Below are 25,472 nucleotides of genomic sequence, written 5' to 3'. Positions count from 1 at the left end.
CCGGCCTCCCACATGCCCACTATACGCCCTCGCTCAAAGTCCGTCAACTGCACATACGGTTCACGTCCACGCTGTCGCGGCATGCTACCAGTGTTAAAGACTGCGATGGAGCTCCGTATGCCACGGCAAACTGGCTGACACTGACGGCGGCGGTGCACAAATGCTGCGCAGCTAGCGCAATTCGACGGCCAACACCGCGGTTTCTGGTGTGTCCGCTGTGCCGTGCGTGTGATCATTGCTTGTACAGCCCTCTCGCAGTGTCCGGAGCAAGTATGGTGGGTCTGACACACCGGTGTCAATGTGTTCTTTTTTCCATTTCCAGGAGTGTATTTCCATCATGAGTGGGGTTCCGAACAATCTGTTCAAGGTAGTTTTTATATAAGGCATTTAATAATGTTTCACTGCTTATCTTATCACAGCCACCACTAACAAAACTGTAATTTTTCTAGTTGATTGTTGGATGATTAAAGTCTCTGCTGATGATTACTGTATGATTGGAGAACTTATGTAAAAGCAGACTGAGATTTTCCCTAAAATTCTCAGTTGTGAAATAGCGCATTGTCATCCATAAAAATTCTGTCATTATTTGGGAACACGAAGTCCATGAATGCCTGCAGATGGTCTTCAAGTAGCCAAATGTCACCAGTAGCAGTCAGTGATCAGTTCAATTGGACCAGAGGACCCTGTCCATTCCATGTAAATGCATCCCATACCATTATGGAGTGACAAACAACTTGCAGAGTGCTTTGTTGACAACCTGGGTCCATGTCTTCATAGGGTCTGTGCCACACTCAAACCCTACCATGATCTGTTACCAGTTGTAATTGGGATTCATCTGGCCACAATTTTCCTGTTGTATAGGGGCCAACCAATATGGTCACGAGCCCAGGAGAGGTGCTGTAAGCAATGTCGTTCTGGTAGAAAGGTAATCGTATTGGTCGTCTGCTACCACGGCCCATTAATGCCAATTTTGCCTGACTGGCCTAATGGGTACATTCCCAATATGTCCAACATTGATCCCTGTGGTTATTTCACACAGTGTTGCTTGTCTCTTAGCACTGAAAAATCTATGCAAATGCCACTGCTCTTGGTCATTTAGTGAAGGCCATTGGCCACTGCATTGTCCATGGTGACAGGTAATGCCTGAAATTTGGTGTTCTCAACACACTCTTGACATTGTGGAACTCAGAATATTGAATTCCCTAACAATTCCTAAAATGGACTGCACATGCGTCTAGCTCCAACTACCATTCTGCGTTCAGAGTCTGTTCATTCCTGTCATCTGGCCATAATAATTTCAGAAACTTTTTCACATGAATCACCTTCATAAAATGACAACTCTGCCAGTGCACTGCCCTTTTATACCTTGTGTATGCAATACTACCGCCATCTGCAATTGTGCATATCGCTATCCCGTGACTTTTGTCAGCTCATTGTAAGCAATATCATGTTCAGAACCTACATCTGATGTCAGATCAGATTACCATTTAATATCTTGTAGTTAGTACTTAGCGCTTTTTAAACTTACTTTTGCTATCTGGAACTATGACATTGGTAAATTGTATGAAAATGTATCAAGTTCACTATCATATGTGTAAAAGGTAGCAAGGCTTTGCTGATTAATATTAATAGGAAGATCTTTCAAATAAGAAGTTTTTAGACTTATACACTGCTCACCATTAAAATTACAACATTGTGAAGGCAGCATGCAGCTAGCATCAAATAAAGTGTATCATATGCTTGGAAATACGTGTAGATAAAAATTCTACTCAACAAGCAGTTGCAGGAGAACACATATATAAAAAAAAAAGGTATTACAATTTGCTAGGTTTCAAAGCCAGTCATTCCTTCTACTGGCAGAAGAGTTGAAGAGGAAGGATGAAGGAAAAGGATTGGTGTCTGATAAGTCTTCCCTGACCCAGGGTTCTGGCCAACTTCTCCGAAGTCTGCCAGAAGAAGGAGACACTGACTCAGAAAGTTAGCAGATTGTAATACCTTTTTTATGTGTGTGTTCTCCTGCCACTGCTTGGTGAATAGATTTTTTTATATATCAGATACTTACATTTTCAAAAACTGATCATTTTTGTTTATATATTATATATTTGAATAGGCAAATGATCACCGTTTACATGCAACCACACACACATAGTAGGAGTAGTGCCATTTTTATCCTGTGTGCAAGGAAAGATTGCACAGAGGTTTCTCCTTTCGAAATTCCATTTGAATTTTACAATATTATGAAAAGGGAAGTTGCTATACAACACACACTCACTCACTCTCACTCACTCAAACACAACTCAGTCGTGTGTGTGTGTGTGTGTGTGTGTGTGTGTGTGTGGTCTATTTTTGACAAAGGCCTTGTTGGTCAAACGCTTAACCTGCAGTGCAATACTTGTGCAGCCTCACATCTCCAACTAAGATGACCAACTATATCAAAAGGAGAGACATTCATGGAATTACCAACCTCAGTTACCAGTGCATCACCAACATTTACTCTGCTTACAATGACTGTACTCTCTTCTTACATCCCTTATTTCATCCATCATTTTCTGACTTTTTTGTGATCAGTATTTACATGTCCAGCCTTATTTTACATTTCAAACTTTTTTCCCCCCTATTGTTTCTTTCTTTTCTTTACTGCTGCCCATTTTTATATTTCTGTTCCGTTATTTCTTCCCAAATGACTCATAAGTGAACATATTTGCTTCATCAAACTTCTTTGATTTTCAGATCCTACACATTGCTACCATTTCAGTCATCGATTTCATTATTGTCTACACTTTTGTGTCTCCTGTGACCTAGAGTCCAGGGTTCTGTTATACTTTCGTATTTCATCTCTGAAATAGGAAACACATTTTCATCTCTTGCTGGCCAAGGAACCTCTGCTTTTGGGAGCTAATATGTAGGGTAAAGTACCCAAATTACGTACCGTTAAGATGTTCTGCCAGTACCTAAAATCTGATAAGCAGTAATAATGTGGGAAATTTCATGAAATAATCTTGAAATATTAGGAAACACGTTTTATAATCATTAGATTATAAGAAATAAATACAAAACAATTATTAATCAAAATCAAACACAGTAGCAATTTAAATTTTTTACAAAAGTATTCCTTATTTTGCCTCCATATATCATCTTAGTACCTTCAAATACAGAGAAAAACACTAAAAAATCATAGCATAAATCACTGATCCATAAAAAAATCATATGAGAAATTCCTCTTCTTAGGCATGGATGTGCAGACTTCATGACACCAGTTAAAATGGCAAGAACATTGAAGCCATACCTCTCTTTGGTATCACTTGAAAATGGTTTACCGCACATAGGACATTCTACATCCTCATCAGAATCCTCATCATATGTTGATACATAGGGGATGCCTGATTCATTCAGTGAATCTTTTTCCAAGTCCTTTTTTGAAGATGTGTCAATACTGGTGACTGTCCAATCCTCTTTTTCAACATTTCTTCAGGAGAATGAGAAGATTTGATATAGTCCTTCAGCATGCCTCTGTGTACATTGAATGTTTTTGATGCAGTTTTGTAACCCATCTCCTTTGCTGTTACAACATTTACTGCTTCAACCATTGCTTTATGTTTCCAGTCTTTGCATTTTCCCATTGAAATATGCACAATAAATGAATAACGTACATCAGCTATAATTAGGTCCTAACAGATTTATAAAATGAAAGCTGTTCCAAATTTCAAAATTAGGACCCTTAAAGGGGACAAAATTAGATTAAATGTTCCTTTAAAACATTGTTGCTGATTCCAACAAAACCAAAAGAAAGACTATAATGCCACTAGACAGTGTTAAAAAAAAGAGAAAACAGACTATACATAGGTAATAATACACTGTAAAATTTCATAACATGATACTTAAATATAATATTTTTGAACATTTATGGTGCTGCACCGAACTGCACATTTCAAAACAAAATCACCTCTTTGACAAAGATGTCACTAGATATCAATGATACTGCTGCCACCTGTCTAAAACTATGTGTGCTAGTATTTCCTACATTCACCACCAAATTGCAGCAGTTCATTGATGAGAAAAGCCAAGGAACAAAAATAGATATAGGGACGAATTATGGTGCATTTACCCTATGCAGCCTTCCATATGTGCCTGTATGAGCAGTCATTTGGTACACGGATAATTTTTACATCTTTATTAGCTCCATTGTAGTTTTTACAAGAATATTTTTTGTTCATTGCTATCGTAGCTAAATCCAATGGATCCACCAAGAATCAGAACAGCTTCTTTCACCTTGAGTATAAATAATTTGTGTTTTTCTTGTGTTGCTCTCAGGGCAACAATTCTGTGTTCAGTTTACGACTGGAAGATGTCTCTGGAGCCTTTGATGTTGAGCCAAAATCAGCAACTGGATCCACTCCTGTAAGCATCCGAGTTTCCAATGGCTCACTGGATTACGAAAATCCAAATCAGAGGAAATTTATACTGCTGGTTAGTAGCAAATGCATTGAAGTTGCATCGTTTTTATTAATATCTATTTTAAACAACAAACAAGCTACAAATTAAGAAATGTGAATGCAGCATATCTTAACTATTGAAAAATGGAATATAAATCTCATGAGCCTCATAATTAAATTTTTCATTTTGCTGGTCACAACAAATACTTGAAAACTATTCTGCTGATTATTTAGAACAATGTGTATACCTCAGCTCAATAAAAAATTGTGAATAACTCTGACCATAATGACAGGTAACCTCACAGGTATCACTTAAACATTTTTTTTTTCAATGCAGGTGATAGCTGAGGAGCAGCTCACTAACCCCAGACTCTCTTCGACTGCAACTGTCACTGTAACTATCACAGATGCTAATGACAATGACCCAACATTTGATCGTGAATCTTATACTGCATCTGTGTCTGAGACGAGTTCACCGGGCACTGTGGTCACAACTATTACAGCAAAGGACAGAGATAGTGGGCAGTTTGGTGAAAATGGCATTATTTATCAGCTGGATGGTACAGGGGCAGACAAGTAAGATATTTTATCATTTAATGCATTATTTATTAAAGTTGAAATAAATAAAAGAGAATTCAATAAGTTATCAAAAAAAAAAATACTGTGATATGAATCCCACATATATTTTTCTGTAAAAATAAATTATTCATTCATCCACTGTGCATTCCCAAGCTGATTATCTAATCGAAGCAAAATATCTGCAACACTATAATCAACAGTATGACAGTGAAGACAATACATTTGTAAAATAAGAAGAAAAAGGTCTCTGTAATGAACTTGGATACAGAGCAAAAGTTTGGGTTATTTAGGGAAACCAAAGAAAATCTACATCTGTACAGTTGGATAGATAAGAAAATCTACTCACCGAGTGGCAGCAGGAGAACACACTACAAAAAAAGGTTTTACATATGCAAGCTTTCTGAGCCAGTGGCTCCTTCTTCTGGCAGAAGGGTCAAAGGGGGATGAACAGGAGCAGAGGAAAAGGACCCACACCCCGAGTCAGGGGAGATTTACTAGGCAAAATGAGAAGATTTTCTTCTCATCCTGTACAGTAAGTTTTCCCTGACCCAGAATTCTGGGTGCCTCTTTCCAAACTCTGTCGTTTCTCCTAAGCCTCTCCAGTCCTTTTCCTTCATTCCTCTTCTGTCCCCTTCAACCCTTCCTCCAGAAGAAGGAGCCATTGGCTCCAAAACATTTCAACGCAAAACCTTTTTATTATATGTGTGTTCTCCTGCTGCTGCATGATGAGCAGATTTTTTATGTACCCAATTACATTATAAAGTTAAAAATTAATCTTTTTCATCATTATACATCTGTATAATGTAAATTGGCTGACTGCTAGAGGGGGATTTGCGGTGCAAAGGAAGTGAGGCCATCTCCCACTGTTACCAACAACTGCCTCCCACAGTGTGATGTGCTTCATACTTCTGCAAAAGCAGAAGTCACGCTGGGAGGTAAAGATTGCTTAACTGTTATTTGTAATCAAAACTAAATTATCTTGTGTACTAACATGTTTAACCTTCTAACCATAGGCAATTTTCCATATTTGTATACAAAAGGCATTTCTATTGAATAATTAGAATAATTGTAAGGACAGAATTGTAGGAATTTAACAAGAAAACCAAAACAAACATTGGAGTTGATTTTTAATTATCATGTAATATAATTCACATTCAACATTATGAAAGAAGAATAAACATATTGATAAAATTTCTCATTATCATATTCAGGTCAGTGAATGACTGGACAAATGATTCAGATCCACTTGCTGACCTTACATAGGACCAAAACTGCTCAATACTTTTCATCTGATAGATGGGCAAAATTTTAATTTCAAATTCATTGAAACCTTCTCACATTGCACCCTTCATGTGCATTTTGGCTTCATTCAGCTTTTATTTGTCAACTAGGTTCAAAAATGGCTCAGAGCACTATGGGACTTAACTTCTGAGGTCATCAGTCCCCTAGAACTTAGAACTACTTAAACCTAACTAACCTAAGGACATCACACACATCCATGCCCAAGGCAGGATTCGAACCTGCGACCGTAGCGGTCGCACGGTTCCAGACTGTAGCACCTAGAACTGCTCGACCGCACCGGCCGGCTTGTCAACTAGGCTTTGACTTTGTTTAAATATGTGAGGAAGCTGTCTTTGCCTTCATAGCAACTTTGTGACGTAGTTATTGAATCACAACACATCTTTCCTGTCCTTCACAACACACACAGGTCTAAAGCATATTTATAGTACAAAGCTTTTGAATTTTATCCATTTTGCTCCACATCTTGTTCCTTCGTGCTGACTTTGATGTTGACTGGCCAGATACTGTGCAGTTTGTTTCCTTTCATTCTTCTGAAGCGAAAATATTTGCCCTTCCTTTCTTAATGTAACACATGTAGTCATTCATTCTGCAACTAGCCTATGATCACAAATGCACTTGTCTACAGGAATTTACAGGTGTAATATTAAGATGGTACTCTCATGAGTTCATATTCTAACCATCTGCCCAAAGTAGTTTTCAGAACACTTGTCACACCAGTTCCTGTCTGTGATACCTGTTTTAATTACATGACTCTACCATTATATTGCTAGAAACTTGAAGTCGTGTGCTATTGCAAGAGCATGATCAGGAAATTTATGATATTCTCCAATGGGCTGTGAAGAGCCCTGCTGCTGTTTTTCTGAGTAGGTGATCCATAAAATCATCAAATACCCATGTTTAATCCATCTTTGATGCTTATCTTTATCCAAACTGTTCCACATTCATAATCTCTAATAACTTTGCTATGTATTATTGAGTTCTTTTGTGGCAATAAATATGCTGCCCACAATTTACGTCTAGCATACAATTGTGATATACAGAGTGGTCCATTGGTCGTGTCCGGGCCAAATATCTCATGAAATAAGCATCAACCGAAAAAACTACAAAGAACGAAACTTGTCTAGCTTGAAGGGGGAAACCAGATGGCGCTATGGTTGGCCCGCCATAGGTCAAATGGATATCAACTATATTTTTTAAAATAGGAACCCCCATTTTTTATTACATATTTGTGCAGTACGTAAAGAAATATGAATGTTTTAGTTGGACCACTTTTTTCGCTTTGTGAGAGGTGACGCTGTTATAGTCACAAACATATGGCTCACAATTTTAGTTGAATAGTTGGTAACAGGTGGGTTTTTTAAATTAAAATACAGAATGTAGGTATGTTTGAACATTTTATTTCGGTTGTTCCAATGTGATACATGTACCTTTGTGAACTTATCAATTGTGAGAATGCATGCTGTTACAGCGTGATACCACATTAATGCAATAAATGCTCAAAATGATATCCGTCAACCTCAATGCATTTGGCAATACGTGTAACGACATTCCTTTTAACAGCGAGTAGTTCGCCTTCCGTTATGTTTGCACATGCATTGACAATGCGCTGACGCATGTTGTCAGGCGTTGTCGGTGGATCACAATAGCAAATATCATTCAACTTTCCCCACAGAAAGAAATCCAGGGATGTCAGATCCAGTGAACATGCGGGCCATGGTATGGTGCTGTGACGACAAATCCACCTGTCATGAAATATGCTATTCAATACTGCTTCAACCGCACACGAGCTATGTGCCGGACATCCATCATTTTGGAAGTGCATCACAATTCTGTCATGCAGTGAAACATCGGTAGAACATTACGCAGGAAATCAGCATACATTGCACCATTTAGATTGCCATCTATAAAATGGGGGCCAATTATCCTTCATCCCATAATGCCGCATCATACATTAACCTGCCAAGGTCGCTGATGTTCCACTTGTCACAGCCATCATGGATTTTCCGTTGCCCAATAGTGCATCATATTATGCCGGTTTACATTACCGCTGTTGGTGAATGACCCTTCGTCGCTAAATAGAACGCGTGCAAAAAATCTGTCGTCGTCTCATAATTTCTCTTGTGCCCAGTGGCAGAACTGTACACAATGTTCAAAGTCGTCGCCATGCAATTCCTGGTGCATAGAAATATGGTACGGGTGCAATTGATGTTGATGTAGCTTTCTCAACACCGACGTTTTTGAGATTCCTGATTCTCACGCAATTTGACTGCTACTGATTTGCGGATTAGCCACGACAGCAGCTAAAACACATACTTGGGCATCATCATTTGTTGCAGGTCGTGGTTGATGTTTCACATGTGGCTGAACACTTCCTGTTTCCTTAAATAACGTAACTATCCAGCAAACGGTCCGGACACTTGGATGATGTTGTCCAGGATACCGAGCAGCATACATAGCACACACCCGTTGGGCATTTTGATCACAGTAGCCATACATCAACACGATATCGACCTTTGTCCGCAGTTGGTAAACGGTCCATTTTAACACGGGTAATATATCACAAAGCAAATACCATCCGCACTGGCGGAATGTTACGTGATACCACGTACTTATACGTTTGTGACTATTACAGCGCCATCTATCACAAAGCGGAAAAAGTGGTCCAACTAAAACATTCATATTTCTTTACATACTACATGAATATATAATAAAAAATGGGGGTTTATATTTAAAAAAAAAACACAGTTGATATCCGTCTGACCTATGGCAGCCCCATCTAGCGGTACTATGTGAAAAAAGAATTTTCATTGAACAGATCAATGAATTTAAACTATTTCAAATTCAATTACAGTGGGTACTTGATTAACTTGACTGACTTGTATGTCATTCGGATAGTTGAAAATCCAAATAATTGAATGTGTAAAGAAAAGCAATTTTTGTATTGTTAACTCAAGAAAGATAACCTATGCTACCAGCATATAGTTATCTCTTAGAGACATTGTCATATGGTTATCTTTCTAGGGTTGACACACAGTGTTAGGTGTTTATTAAAAACAACAAAAGCAAGTTAAACTTATGAAAATCAACAAAATTAATGTTTGTTAAGAGAGTAGAGACACATTTTCATACAAAAGTACACATTTTCATACAAAAGTACACATTTTCTTAAAATTAATAAAATACTGCAGCCTTAATCATGAACTACCTAACAAAGGTCACATCAGATAGTCACTGTAGTTTAATTTTGTTTAAAATATTTGATAATTGTCATTTGACGTAAACAGTTTTTTCTTTTCATTGCTGCTACAAAAGAATTCATTTTAACCATAGTAAACTCATGGTATCAAACTCTGTTTGTTTTTAGAACCATTTAAAAGCTGTTTTCAGGGCTTGAAATGTTTTCATGTAAGATGGTATTACATCATTTTCTACGTTTTCTTCTGTTTCATCTTCTTGCATTTCCTGCTGTTCATTTGCCTGCAATATGTTTTCAGCAACTTTGTCAACAGACATGATCTGGAAACCTTGATCGTTACTGTCATAAGTGAGCCACTCTTTCATATCAGTGGCATCACATTCCTCTCATATTTGTATGTTTGCAATTAGTCATTTATATCCACCGAAACAGAATCATTATTGAACTTTTGTGTTCCAATTAAAGTGTTCTGTTGCAAGCTTCGTTCAAAGTCTTCCTTTCAGTCAAATCCTATGCATCTACACGGATGTAACAACTCTCCTTCAAACATACACAACATGGTGCAGCCATTGGCAACAGTCTAACTCAAAAAGCCGGCCGGTGTGGCCGAGCGGCTCTAGATGCTTCAGTCTGGAACCGCGCGACCGCTACAGTCGCAGGTTCGAATCCTGCCTCGGGCATGGATGTGTGTGATGTCCTTAGGTTAGTTAGGTTTAGGTAGTTCTAAGTTCTAGAGGACTGATGACCTCAGAAGTTAAGTCCCATAGTGCTCAGATCCATAACTCAAAAAATAATGAAATGCATGCTGCCTAACCCAAACAATAATGAAACATGCAGTGCTTAACTCAAACAATAATGAAATGCATGGAGCAGACATCGCATGGCATGTCCATGTGCATGCATGGACTAGACTACAAAAATATTTGATTGTGGTTGACAATCCAGATTACCACGAATCTGTGTAATTGAAGTCTGGATAATTGAGTCTCCACTGTATATGTAATATTTCTACGATCTCTAATTCTGTGTGTTATGCCTGTCTTTGTTTCTGAGTATGTATACTTAATGAACTTACTGACATCTCTTAACCATGATTGACTATGTTGGCTGTGTCAAAAAAGCCGTCATCATCGAGACCAAGGTCATCTGACTTCTTTCAATATAGATATGCCCATCAGCCACTGCACTGTAGCTCTTCTTATAATGAATAATTAATACTGTGCTACCTGACTAGTCATTTCCCCTGTGTAATGTGTGCCTCACTTACAGGAGGGAGGGACTCTACAGTTATGTATGTGATACTGGAGGTCAGGAAATCACATCCAAAATCAACATAGAATCACCTGAGCCTCTAGTTTCCATTTTCTATTCAGTTCTAAATGAGATGATTGTGATCCGTTCTGGATGGTGCAAACAATAAGCCATGCCTCTATCCCATGTGTGATGCTAGCTATCTTCAGTAATTTTAAATACTATTTGTAGGAATTAAGACTGCATCTCTGATGAGATCTCCCAGAAGACATATTGAGCTCACATTGGACTTCTCTCCAGACCCATTACAATAACACATTAAAAACTGAAAAAAATAAATGCACAACTTCCAAAAGTATCAGGTACTGTAGACATTAAGACATTATATTCTCTGTAAGTTTTTGTTATGTGGATGTCTGAGGACATTTGATACTCCCGACTTACTTCTCCTTGTATCATTTGTGTTTTATCTGTATGCAAGAATAGCTGAAAGTGATGCTGTGCTATAAGTTATACTGATTACATTTGATTTAAACATGATCTAACAAGATGTGATGTTATTAATATTTCCTACCCTAACTTATTTTTTAATATATTTTCTGAAAGCTATAATCAGAAGTGAAAACAATGTTGGTGTTACTAACACAGTGATGTTATTGATCAGCAGCCATTCCTGTGCCTTAAAAGCATACTGCAAGATCAAGAAAAGACTACTAGCAATGAAATATAAATATTTCTTTCCATGGTCATGCGTCACTTTATTAGTAGCGGACAAAAAATTGAACAAATCACATTTAACCATTTACCCAAGAGGGAGGAGGAATTATACCAACTTCTATTTCCCAGGGGGGCTCCATTTCTTTCCTAACAAAGCTCCTAATGAGCAACATATCCACCTTCTGTGCTTTCCCACACTTGGGATGAAATCCAACTACTGTCCCAATAGACGAGGGATCCCATGCTGTCTCAGATGAATTTTCAACAGGGGCAGCAACTTGAACCTGGTATACTAAGGTATAAGAGGGTGGCCTTGTGACTAGTTACTGCATTCACATTCATCCCAGAGTCACACAATCCCAACACTATTCACAAATCATCCTGAAGTGAGCAAAAACTGTTGTGTATTGGAAGACACAATGACAGTAGTGTTTCTAAGGGACTCTATTGGCACCAGAGGCTTCACGACTGTTACCGTTGGGTACCTTCACCTCACTGCAGCTTGGGGCAGCAGCCTGAAGCCTATTGATCATGTTCAGTGCAGCTTCTAGTTGTTGTATGACTGTGGCCAGTTCAGTTTGTATCTGCACATATCAAGTGTTGTAACTTGGGCACACAACACAACCAAGTATGTTAGTACAACGTTATTAGACTGTGGGATATATGCCAATCACCATAACATACACTGAACACAATAAGATGTCCACAGTTCGTGGTCTTGCGGTAGCATTCTTTCTTTCAATGCATGGGGTCCTGGGTTCGATTCCCAGTGGGGTCAGGTATTTTCTCTCATTGACTCACAAGTCGCCGAAGTGGCATCAACTAAAGAGTACTTGCAATACGGCGGCCGAACTTCCCCACACGGGGCCTCCCGGCCAACATTACCGTACGATCATTTCATTTCAACAGAATAAGATAAGGCAAATGTGTTCAAGCAGTAATAACATGATAACCAAGCATGAGGATAGTGCAGCAGGGTTTAAATAGGCACTAGCTCGTGGCGGGCTCTATTGGAAATTCACAGTATTGCTCTTTCACAGTGCACTCTTGTGTTGTGAATGACTACACACTGCTAATGTGCACAGCTTTCAAGTGTGCGTACATTGCCTCATTCCTCTTCCCTTGGGGAACAGCTCAGATTTGTAAGATTTCCACAGCATCTTCATCCACGTAGTTCTGACTGAGATGACATGCTGATAAAGGGGTATATGGCAGGAAGTACTTTGGGCATGGGTAGTGTTGCAAGCCAGTGACGGTGGTTGTGCCCTGCATTTGGTGGCTGAGACAGAGAAGGTGGCTCCAGTGTGGACAGCAACTACAACAGTATTGGTTGCAGTATTGGAGAAGTTGTACCAGGTTCATCCACTGGTGACAGGGACCCCTCAAATGTTGTGGCAGGGACACAGCCAAATCCAGTGATCCATCAAGCGACACAAACTGGCATGATGATGTCGGTGTCCTGGGTAGGGTTGTCTGGTCGGCCACACGCAGGTGCAACTGTTCGTATCATGTGCACAGAAGCCCTCCTCCATACAGACATCACAGAGACAGAGCTGTAGCAATGGGAAGTGATGGCAGTAATCCATTGTGGGAGAAGACCAAACCCATGTGTCCAAACAGCCACCCCAGGCCAGGAACGGGATGATGGCTACACAGGTTGGTGCCCCGGCTGGGCCCCTGAGATGCAGAAGCTTCCAGGGTTGACACCCGTGGAGCAGTTCAGTGGGGCTGTTGTTGCCAAATGGTGTCAACCGATAGGAAGATAGAAATTGATCCAACATTGGATGGGGACCAAGTCACACACTTTTTCATCTGCGTTTTGGATGTTCTAACTAACCTTTTGGTCTCATCATTGAACTGGAAGTTGTGAATCCCGTGTGCCTTTCAGAAGGAGGCAAATTCCTCCAAGACAAACTCAGGGCCGTTATCAGAGACCTGAGTTGCCAAAGGCCCTCAATGGAAATTTTTTTTGACAGGGCTTCTGCAGTGACAGAGGCTGAAGTCGATGGGCAGCGAACAACATATGGGAACCGAGAGAATGCATCAATTATTATTAGCCAGTATGCATTAAGGAAAGGGCCAGTGAAATCGATGTGGAGACGATCCCAGGCCTGCGAAGATTGTGGCCACAGAGAGAACATTGCCCGCAGGACAGCTTGTTGCAATGCTTATTGAGAACATGCCATAACCAAATGAGTCATGTCACTGTTCAAACCAGGCCAAAAAACATGACGGTGGGCTGACACCATGGTGTGTGACAATCCCCAGTTATAAGCATGCAGCAGTTGCAAGATCTCTGAACACAGAGCCGAGGGAATTACTAGGCGAGGAGCTGAATAGTCTGTATCGAGGAGTAGAACACCACCAGTGACAGAGAAATGATGCCAAATCACATATTAGTTATGGAGAGATCGGCTGCCTGTGATGGAGGTGCCTCAGGCCAGTCATGTTGAATGCAATGTATCCATAAAATCAGATTGGTAGGACTAGGCTGCATGACCTGAGGACTAGCAATTGGAAAACCATTGACAGTTTGTTGAGCACGTTCATCAAAGTGGAATCAGATTAACTCCTACCAATCAAAAACTTGGTCTAGACTGGCCAGAAGAGGAGAGATTGCATCAGCACTCGCATGTTTAGCCGTGGGGCAGAAGTAAATCTCTTAGTTGTACTGACAGAGGAACAGTGCTCACTGTTGAAGGTAATGTGCTGCTTTGTCTGGTAATGACACTGGGGGCTTAAACAGTGATACTAATGGCTTGTGATCCATGATTAGATGGAATTTTACACTGTACAGGAAAACATGAAACTTCTTTAAGGCATAAACAATGGGTTCTTTCTCTATTTCTGAATATCTAGTGTGAGCCAAATTAAGTATCTTCCACATGTATGCAATAGACCGCTTGGAGCCATCAGAATATTTATGAGCTAACACCGCCTCCAGCCCATGCTGGCCTATATCTGTTGCTAACACTAAATGTTTACTCGGTTGGTAGATTATGAGGCAAGGTGCGTATTGCAACATAGACTTCAGTCGGGGAAGTGCCATTTCACATGCCTGTGACCAGTGGATAGATATCTCATTATGCAGCAAGACATGTAACAGTTTTGCAACTGTCAAAAACTGATGATAATAAGCAATCTTACCTAAAGAAACCTGGAGTTCCTTGACCGCCTTAAGACGTGGAAGAGCCACAATGGCAGAAACATTCTGATGAGGGGTTTGATACCAACAGTAAAACCTCGAACCCAAGATAAACAATAGAAGGCTGAAATAAGTGGCACTTTTCCAAATTGTGTGTTAACCTGGTGGCCTGTAACATCAAAAAGAGCATAATTAAGTTGTTGAAATGTTCAGCAGTGGAGGAGTTGGAGATCACAATATCATCAAGATAGTTGTCAAAGCCAGGCACAAACCTTGTAAATTGTTTCTGAAACTGTTGAAAAATCTCTGGGATGCTGGCTACATCAAATGGTAACCACAAGTATTGATACAAGCCACAAAACATGTTAACGACCAAGAGCTGTTGAGAGTCAGCATCAATTGGAAGTCGCAAATATGCATAAGAGAGTTGATTTTGGTGAAACATTGACCACGAGCGAGCTTAGCAAAGAGTTCATCAGGATGCAACAAGGGATATGTGTCAATGATTGAACATTGACAGAAACTTTGAAATCGCTGCAAAGGCATAGCCACCCTGAAGGCTTCTTGACAATGACTTAGGGGTTAACCCATTCACTGGATGCTATCAGTTGGACAACCCCAGATGCCATAAAGTGATCAAGCTCTGCTTTGACTTGGTCACGGAACGCCGTTGGCAATGGGCAAGCCCCCCCCCAAAAAAAAGTCTAGCCAAAGGTTTCATGGTGATATGAGCTTTGAGATTATTGGCACAACCCAAACTCGCAGAAAACAGTATGGAAAATTCAGAGCATAAAGAGTCGAGTTAAGGCACTTGATCAGAGGTGAGATTAACTTCATCAGAAGTAGTAAATGCAAAAAAGGTTAAGGACATCCAAACCAAACAAATTTTCGGTGTGGCATTGTTCACCAACAGAAAAGTCGGCAGATAAACCACAGATTTATGTGACTGGAGCCAAGAAACTATGTAATATAAGGGGCATTCAAAAAGAAATGAACCGGAAGCATAATTACAGAAACCAGTACCTGTATGTTAGAAGTATTGACCCTGGCTGTTGAGACACTTCTCCGACTGTGACACAAGGTGGTGAATGGTTGTCTCATAAAATTCCCAGGGCTGCAATGTTAACCAGTTCCGCACATACAGCTGGACATCGTCATCCACATGAGTGCAGGAAAGGTTATGCTGACATTCTTCTTTGAGCAAGATGGCCCCCTTCTGATTCACTTCCAGCAGAATGGGACAACAGTGAATGCCCAGCATTACTCACACACCTTGACCACCCTTCACAAAGCGATCAAATCAGAACGACCAGGCAATTTCAGCTGTGGGGTCATTATGCTCCACAACAATGCAAAGCCTCATACACAGTTGCGGCACTCCTGCAGAAATTCAAATGGGAGGTTCTTGGCCACCCTCCATACAGTATGGACCTCTCTCCCTGTGATTACACCATTTTTGATCCCCTTACAAATGTTCTGAGGGACAAACAATTCACCTCGCACGACAATGTCCAGCTGTACATGCGGAATTGGTTAACATCGCAGCCCCTGGAATTTTATGAGACAGCCATTCACCACCTTGTGTCACAGTGGGGCAGGTGTCTCAACAGCAAGGGTCAATACTTCTAACATACAGGTATTGGTTTCTGTAATTATGCCTCCAGCTCATTTCTTTTTGAATGCCCCTATATCGAAATGTTTAGTTTATCGTAAGTAACTAATGTACATGATGCTGACACTAAAGGGGGAGAACTCACGTCCATTTATGTTTGCAGATTGAGTGGTGACATAGCAGCACTGTTGTTGACTTACATGTGCAAAACATTCTGATAAACCTTGACATCAATAAATAGCTTATTGCATGCAATGAGGATTGCTGATAAACATTTGACATCCATTTGAGTATCTGCAACAGGCTGTTGGAATTTTGCATTACAAACAGGAGCAATGTGGCCTGTCTTGTTGCACTGGCAGCAAATGCCCCACAACTTAGGACAATCCAGCCTATCATGAGTGACAAAACACGACAGACAAGAGGGAAGTGTGGAGTGCTTGCATTGTAGTTCGTTACCAGGTTTACTGTGCTGCTGCTGCTGCTGCTGCTGTGGCCATGGCTGCCACAGCAGGTTGGTCCAGCTGCCATGATGTTCTGCTCACACGTGGACCACTGCCACCATATTGTCCCCTGTGAACCACCCGACAAATGGTGGGGGGAAGTGGGTAAACTTCTGCAACCTCACATCACAATTCAATTTGAATACCTGCAGCCCTCAAAACCTCAAACAATTGTGCAATAGTCAGAATGTCGGAGACAGAGGGGTTATCACATTGAAGGGCTTGCTCACGAACCTCACGGTTGGGGGCCAACCGCATGATTACATCACTAACCATTTGGTCAGCATATGAGCCGTTATGTACATCAGTGAAAAAGTGACAATGACAGCTTAAACCTTGAAGCTCATTTGCCCAAGTATTAGAGGAATGATCCAGTTTCTTGTGACACCAATAGAACTGAACTCGAGCGACAGTGATGTGAGTCCATTTACCGTAGTATTTTGAAAGAAGGTTGCACACATTATCAAAAGAGAGTGAAGATGGATCCTGGAGGGTGGCCAGTTGGCAAAGGAGTTGATACATGCAATCAAGACAAAAAGAAAGCAAGGCATAAGATAACAGTCAGTCCAAATGCATGAAAGTGCTGCCGCAACCATTTTTTATAGGCTTCCCATTCTTCGACAGACTAACTGTAAGTCAGAAACAGTGGAGGATAAAGAACCAGGGTAGTGAAAGGCTAAACAAGACATGCAAGGGGTGACGCGGCAGGCAGCATAGATTGAGAAGGATGCAAACTGGCCAAAATAGAGGCAGGTGTTTGCAATACATGGGTTTGATTTTCTTGCATTGTGGCGAACACCTCCTGCTATTGACTGAGATGCTGCAATGCCGCAGTAAGAACCCCTTAATGATCAACCAGCCGGCATAAAAACTCATCAGTAACACCATCAGACATTAGAGATGCAATGGAGGACCAACCAGAGACTGAAAAAGTGCAAAGGGAGCAATCCCATGTTTGTCATCACTTGTGTTGTAAGTTGGGCACACAACACAACCAACAATGTTAGTACAACTTCATTGGACTGTGGCATGTATGCCAGTCACCATAACATACACTGAACACAATGAAATAAGGCAAATGCATGCAAACAATAATAACATGATAACTGAGTGTGAATGTAGCACGGCAGGGTTTAAATAGGCACTCACCCTTGGCGGGGTCTATTGGAAGTTTGCAGTATTGCCTTTCATGGCACACTCTCGCGGATAACAACACGCTGCTAACACAAACGGCTTTCAAGTGTGTATGCATTACTTCACCAAACATAGTGCCCTATCAGTTTCCTATTACATCAAATTATATAAAAGCATGAAACAGTGAGAGTCTAATAGAGAAAGTACAAGCAGACATCATGAAGAGGTCAAATTATCTAACTGTGCTACTTTAGGTAGCAGACACATATAAAACTAGCTCTAGAATCTACAGTACAAAGTGAACTTACACAACACTAATGATTGCAAAATACGCACACCCAAACTTCAAAATTAATAATACTATCAAAAACAAGTAAATAAATAGTTACTCTTCACTTATTTCAGAGGCAAGTTACTAAATTAAATGATGTATATGAACTAGGTACTGCTGCTGTTCCAACAACCTCCTCTTTACACTATGACTACCCAAACCTGCATGACCAACTGAGAATTTGAATTCCACTTCTGCTTGTGAGTCAAGTGTCTTAAGCACCGAGCTACCTCCTTCTGCCAAAATGCTAGTGTTCACTTGATTTGAATATTAGCATGCAAGGTATACTGATAGAGACACATCATCATGCCAGTGACCACCAATATACACAACAATACCATTTTTTTGACTGCTGTTTCTCTAGAATTATGGATATACTTTAAATGAAACAACTTCCAGACCTTTCTCCTCTTTCTTGTTTTCATGATTATGTGTAGCTTTTCATTGCAGTATCTTATTTGGTATGCCCAGTCAAATTGCAAATCTTAATTCCATGTCTAGATTGCATCCAAAATTGGAACAGCCCACCTATTTTCAGGTTTGAATTTTTAATCATTAGTATGTGACATGAGGTAACAGTTCTTATTCTGTATGCCTATATATGTGCCAGTACTGTGGCTATTTACATAGGCTTGAGAATTCTGTTTCAGTCTGTCATTGTTTTCTGCAGCAGTATACAAGTGTGTATTCAGCAGGACAGCCAAAAAGACTCAAAGTGTTTTGAAGGATAATTAGACTCTTTAACATTTATTACATTTAGGTTCTTAGAGATGGAGCATTAGCTGAGTTCGTTATGTATGAGTGAGGAAATTTGTAATGTACTGAAGGAACACTTTGGATATTTACTTGATGAAAATTGTTTAGAGAAATCACAAGAAACTTAAGTGAAGATTAGAAGATACTCACTCATGAATGTGAATCCACTTTCACTGTATCAGCACTACCTCACTTTTAGAATTGTACTCTACTGAAACTATTGTTCAGTGGTTTTGGTACAGTATGTAAAAGACATAGTAAATGTTAGGATTACTAGTAGTATTGCTAATGAAAGAATGTAAATGTGTAAGAGAGAAACTGGGAGCTGATATTGCAATGAATATTTCAGAACACAACATCCACAGTAGAATACGACACATTGTAAGGAATTTCATTACAAAAAATGTGGAATATTTTTGTTCTCTCCTAAAGGGTGAAAGTTGGAAATATGTAATGACTGTAATGATACCAATGAGAAATATGATAAGTTTATGGCTACATTCAGACATGTTTTTAAAATGGCCTTTCCCAAGAAAATAGCTACTTTAAATTCTACTCAAAAAACAAACGAGTGGATTACAAAAGGGATAAGGATATCATGTCAAAACAAAAGAAGATTGCAGTAGCCACCAGAAAGATCGTGGGAGGCCCACATTGGCACGGCGCGTCATGGACGGTAGTTGCCACAAGTAGAGTCCCGGGCTAGGACACAGTCCCGGTCTACGCTAAGTGAAGTGTGACGTAAACGTGAACAGTGTTACTACACAATCGGCGACGAGTAGGGTCGTTCTTTCGTGTGCTGCATCGTTGTTCCGGTTTCGCAGCTTCTCCACGGCATAGAGGATTTGGTGCGGGTTTTGGTTGCGCATCAGACGGAGCTCATGGCCACCATGAAACAAGTGCTTCCGGCGTTGCTCTCCACGCCGTCTGCTCCAGCGCTGTTCCGTCCTCCCTTTCCCCCGTATGACGAGACGGCGGAGGATTGGGACACATATGAACATCGCCTTCGGCACCATTTCCAGGCGTTTCATGTTGCCGATGCGGAGGTATGTCGTGCTTTCTTCTTGTCTTGGATATCTCCCTCACTGAATCAAGTTTTGCGGCAGCTAGCGCCGTTGCAGGAACCCTCGTCCTTGTCTTTTGACGCATTGTGTTCATTGCTGTCTTCATATTATCGCCGCCGCACGCATGTTGTGGCGGCTAGGGTCGAGTTCCATCAATGCAAGAAACAGCCCCATCAGTCTTACCGGGCGTGGGCCGCTACCCTGCACGGTCTTAGTCGCAAGTGTCATTTTGTCATGGAGCAGTCGCGAGAGTCGTATGCCCACGTTATGGTACGCGACTTCATTGTTCGTTCGGCCCCTGATAGGGAGGTCCGGCAACGGGCCCTGCAGTTAGAAGACCCTTCCCTCGAGGAAGTCCTGTCCATTGCTCAATTATATGAAGTCTCTCACGCAGCAGGTCAACAGCTGGAAGCGTGGTGCGACGTCACGGCGGTTCAGGGCGGCGCGGTCGCGTCCACTGTGTCCGGGGTGGACGACGTGCAAGCGGTACAATCCGACCGTTACGGCCGCTCCTGCACGGCGCGTAAACAGAATTCCAGCCGCCGGCCCCTATTGCCGTCCTGTGCATCGTGCTATATACATCATGATCGGTCAGAGTGCCCCCAGCGTTGGGCCGTTTGTCGCAAATGTAATAAAAAAGGTCACATTGCTAAAGTTTGCCACTCAGCCTCAAAAGAATCTAAGGAAGCAAGTACAGAGGACATGGACGTTGACATTCAGGAAGTTTCATTGGGCCAGGCTCCCGATGCATCGGCACGCGAACTCTTTATCGAGGTGTCGGTTCGATCGCGCCGGTTACAGCTGCAAGTAGATACGGGCGTGGCAGTTTCGTTGTTAAATGCACAAACTTATTCCGACCTTGGATCGCCCCCGTTGGCACCAGTTTACCAGCGTCTACGCAGTTATGGTAAACGTTCATTCCCCTACTGGGTCAATTCACTACCGCCGTGACTTACAAATCATTCACTCGGCCTATTACTTTTATTGTTGTCAGTGATGCGAGCTCCGCTAACCTTTTTGGCCTGAATGCCTTTCAAGCTTTCGGTTTTTCTATCGCTGACACCATACAGTTGGTCTCCGAAGATGTTCCCTATCAATAATTGGAATCTTTGATCCCAGACTTTCCAGATATTTTTGAGGAGGGCCTGGGGTGTGTTTCAGATTTTGAAGCTCATTTAACGTTGAAGGCGTCGGCTCGCCCGCGTTTTCTACACGCGAGGCAGATACCCTTGGCTCTCCGCCCTCAGGTAAAGGAAGAGCTAGACCGGCTGACAGCCCTAGGGGTCGTTCTTCCCATTTCTTCCAGTGAGCGGGCTTCGCTCCTCGTTATTGTAAGGAAGCCCTCGGGAAAATTACATCTTTGTGGCGATTTCAAGGCCACCATTTATTCCCAATTGGTGGTGGACACCTATCCTTTGCCTTGTGATGATGAATTGTTCTCCGCCGTGGCGGGAGGCCAATATTTTTCGAAAATCGATCTGTCTGATGCTTATCATCAGATACCACTTGATGAGGACTCCAAACGGCTGGCGGTCGTCAACACCCCGTTTGGCCTTTACCAATACCAGCGGTAGACCTTTGGAATATCCGGTGGCCCGGCGATATTCCAGCGTTATCTTGAGCATGTCACGTCGACAATCCCTCATTGTATTAATTACCTGGATGACATAATTGTCACAGATAACAACAACAACAACAACAACTCTGGCAGCACGGGCCGTGCCCAGTCAGTTAACAACGGGCATGCCTAGGACACAGTCCCGGTCTACGCTAAGTGAAGTGCGACGTAAACGTGAACAGTGTTACTACAAATATTGTATGAGTAAGCAAGCAAAATACTAATCCTTACTTTATTACATATTTCAAAAGACACAAAAGAATACTGACATGAGTTATTTCAAAAGCAAAAAAACTAATAAATGACAAAATATTGTGTAATTCAAAGAATAAAACTAAAGCAACCTGGCAAATTATAAGGAAAGAAATGGGAACCAGGCCAGTTAACCACAGTAATATAGAGCAGATTATGAATAAAAGTAAACTGACTGACCCCAAACATGTGGCTAGTGCTTTCAACAATTATTTCTCTATTATAACTCAGCAGTTAATAAATACACACATTGACAACAGCCAGCCAGTCACTCAGATCAAAAAATTCATCCAAACACGTTTTTCATGAATCGAGCAACACCTGAGGAACTGTCAAGAATCCTAAAAGAACTGCCTTATAAGTATTCAGTGGGTGTTGATGAGATACCAGATGCTATTATAAAAGTTAGAGCAACATTTATTGTAGAACCACTGACAGACATAGCAATTTCATCTTTTGAGGGGGTGTTTGCAAATAACCTAAAAACTGCAAAAGTAACACCTTTGCATAAGAAGGATGCAAAAAGTGTTATTGCTAATTATAGGCCCAGTTTGAGTATTGTCAGGCTTCAACAAAATTGTGGAAAAAATTTTCCTTAGAAGATTAACAGTTTTTTTAAAAATAATAAAGAGAGGTTGATAAGTGACTCCCAACATGGAAAAGTCAACTCAGACAGCAAATTTTTACCTTCTAAAATGAGGTATTAAAAGTGGGGGATGATAACCAACATGTATCTGTGATATTTCTGGATCTAAGTAAAGCCTTCAGTGTATTGATCATGGCATTCTCTTGTGTAAATTAAGTGATTATGAAATTAGAGGCCAGTCTGAAAGGTGGCTCCAGTCATACCTTAGTAATCATCAGCAGATTACAGAAATAAAACACAAAGATAGTGAAACAAAAAATTTCTAGTTTTAACAGTGATGAGGAGAAAAATCAAGTATGGAGTCCCATAAGGGTCAGTTCTGGGACCTGTCCTGTTTCTGCTCTGTATAAATGACTTAGCTAGTAAAATACATGATGGAACAACTGTACTCTCTGCAGATGAAACTAATATTCTAATTAAATCACAGATTGAGAAAAATCTGCAGGAGGCTGCAATACCAGTTATGCATACCGTAATGCACTGGTTCATGACCAATATGCTCATCATAAATTATGAAAAAACTGTGGCACTTAACTTCCACACCACACAAAACCTACATCCTGCAAAACCTGTTTTCACTATAGAGGGAAAAAATGTGTCGAAGGTCAGTCATACAAAATTTCTAGGCATTCATGTTCAGGCAGGTCTTAAGAGTAAGGTACACCTAAACAGTTTAAATAAGAGACTGAATTTACTAGCATATGCTGTTAGGATCCTCACTCAGAATACAAGCTGCTCATCAGTGTTGACAATGTACCATTGTAGTATACAGTTGCTACTTATGCAAAGAATAATTTTTCGGGGAATTCCACAAATTCTACAAAAATCCTTTAGATCCCTTTTTAAAACTCTCAAAATATTACCACTGCCTTGCTTGTATATATACGAAATATAAATTTTCACAAAAGGGAGCATCTTAAAAGAAGGAAAATCTACTCAGACACGACTATGACATACACATGTATGAAACTAGGGAGAAGATGAACCTACACATGAACATGGTAAATACAAACATATGCAAAAGAGGAATCATACTGGAGTTATGTTATATAACCATTTGCCTTCTTACCTAAAATGCATACCAACATTAAATGCATTTAAAATAAAGTAAAACAGTACTTGCTTGACCACAGCTTCACATGTAGAAGCAATGTAGGACACCAACCTACATTATTATGCATTTAGATAATGTCGTAACTAATGAGGAGGTATTGATAGAATTGGGGAGGAGTTTGTGGCACAACTTGACTAGAAGAAGGGATCGGTTGGTAGGGCATGTTCTGAGGTATCCAGGGATCACCAATTTAGCATTTGAGGGCAGTGTGGAGGGTAAAAATCGTAGAGGGAGACCAAGAGATGAATACACTAAGCAGATTCAGAAGGATGTAGGCTGCAGTAGGTACTGGGAGATGAAGAAGCTTGCACAGGATAGAGTAGCATGGAGAGCTGCATCAAACCAGTCTCAGAACTGAAGACCATAACAACAACAACAACATAATGTCAACAATGTAGTTAAAATGACTACCATGATGTAAATTAACTAGGTTTACCACTGTACAAACAATGTACTAAAATGTTTCTTGGGCAAATAAATAAAATAAATAAAAAATAAATAAATAGATATCTCCCCATTGTTTGTTCATTTGTTTTGCACACAATTAGAGCTGCACATCATACAGTGTGAGCCCATTGTGTATTTTACATCCTTACAGGTATAAATTGCATTTTATAAACAATAACAATTAGGTGATTGTGTAACTTCTGCACTTTTATGCAAACAAAGCAATTACTTTGATGCAAGTGCAGCACACATGCACAAATGTGAAAAATATCTATGTAATTAATGTTGATATTTTGTACTCAATAGAACATTCTTCATCATGGTCAAAGGAAAGAGTTTCCTGTTATTATTGATAAATGTGAAAGATTTTTATGAGCAACAAAAACATGTTTTAAATAAGATGTTCCATAGGTTACACAGTCCTTCAAATATCCTCACTCAGATGGTTCATCCCTTCCAGTTTCTAGGGAATCTAGTAATACGTAAACAACACTATCAATATGAAGTAATACCTGATATGTATGCAGCACATCTTATGTACAGGCAATTTGGATGCAACTTTAACTGACTGTGGCTACTAGGAAAACAACCATAGTGTGCACTTACTTGTGATAGTCTACAGTAGCCTACAGTAGATTTAAAACTCTACTCACTTGACCAGGTGACCATAAACATACTTTTCAGTTGTAAAACTTTCCGAAATGCATCAACTTTTTTTAAACCAGTGCATTTCCTGTTACACATTGACTTGTTTGACATCCTTGAACATTTTCCTTCATGATAGGAACATAAAAAATAAATGAATTAATGCAGCACATGTGTTGATATGATATGGCAATGCTATTTTTGTGTGATATCTCCTATTGCTTTCTATTGCTGGACAAAAAACAGTAGAAGCACTAGAAACATCTGTTTGCATAGGTTTTAAATTTTTGTCATCACCCTGAAGCATTTTAAACAACACAGTTTTATGTAATTATAATCAGCTACAAGCTATTTCAAATGAATGATGTTCAATTTATTTTATTTACAGATTTATGGTTAATAACCGAACAGGAGTGATAACAGTGGCAGATTGTGCAACTCCTGGTAAGGACCCATGTCTAGATTATGAATCAAGGCATGAGTACTTGATGACGTACAAGGTAAGATGAATGCATTCTCTGATTGTGTTGTATGAAAATATGTAAAAAATATTCAGCCCATGATATATTGTTAAAAGGAGACTATCAACAAGAAATGCTTTCTCTGAAAATTATTTTGAACTATTAGTTCAGGAGGCCACTGAAAGTATAAATTGTTGCAAAAATATACTCGACATCTTAGCAACAAATAACTGTGAGCACATAAGAAGCATTATGACTGATACAAG

At 40.2% G+C, this 25,472-nt stretch overlaps 1 protein-coding gene across 1 annotated transcript in view; it reads left to right on the top strand.

The window, feature by feature from the left end:
- Positions 1–25,472, top strand: part of LOC126190765 (cadherin-87A) — a 699,820-nt gene that overhangs the window by 531,749 nt on the left and 142,599 nt on the right. Inside the window, exons 12-14 of the mRNA XM_049931292.1 lie at positions 4,312–4,467; positions 4,771–5,009; positions 25,134–25,245. Coding sequence (XP_049787249.1) covers positions 4,312–4,467; positions 4,771–5,009; positions 25,134–25,245 — 507 coding nt within the window. The remainder of the gene's footprint in view (positions 1–4,311; positions 4,468–4,770; positions 5,010–25,133; positions 25,246–25,472) is intronic.

The sequence above is a fragment of the Schistocerca cancellata genome, chromosome 1 (assembly GCF_023864275.1).
Source record: "Schistocerca cancellata isolate TAMUIC-IGC-003103 chromosome 1, iqSchCanc2.1, whole genome shotgun sequence".
NCBI classification, from domain to species: Eukaryota; Metazoa; Arthropoda; class Insecta; order Orthoptera; family Acrididae; genus Schistocerca; species Schistocerca cancellata.
The sequence above is the reverse complement of the archived record's forward strand: the minus strand, read 5'-3'. Positions and strand labels throughout refer to the sequence as shown.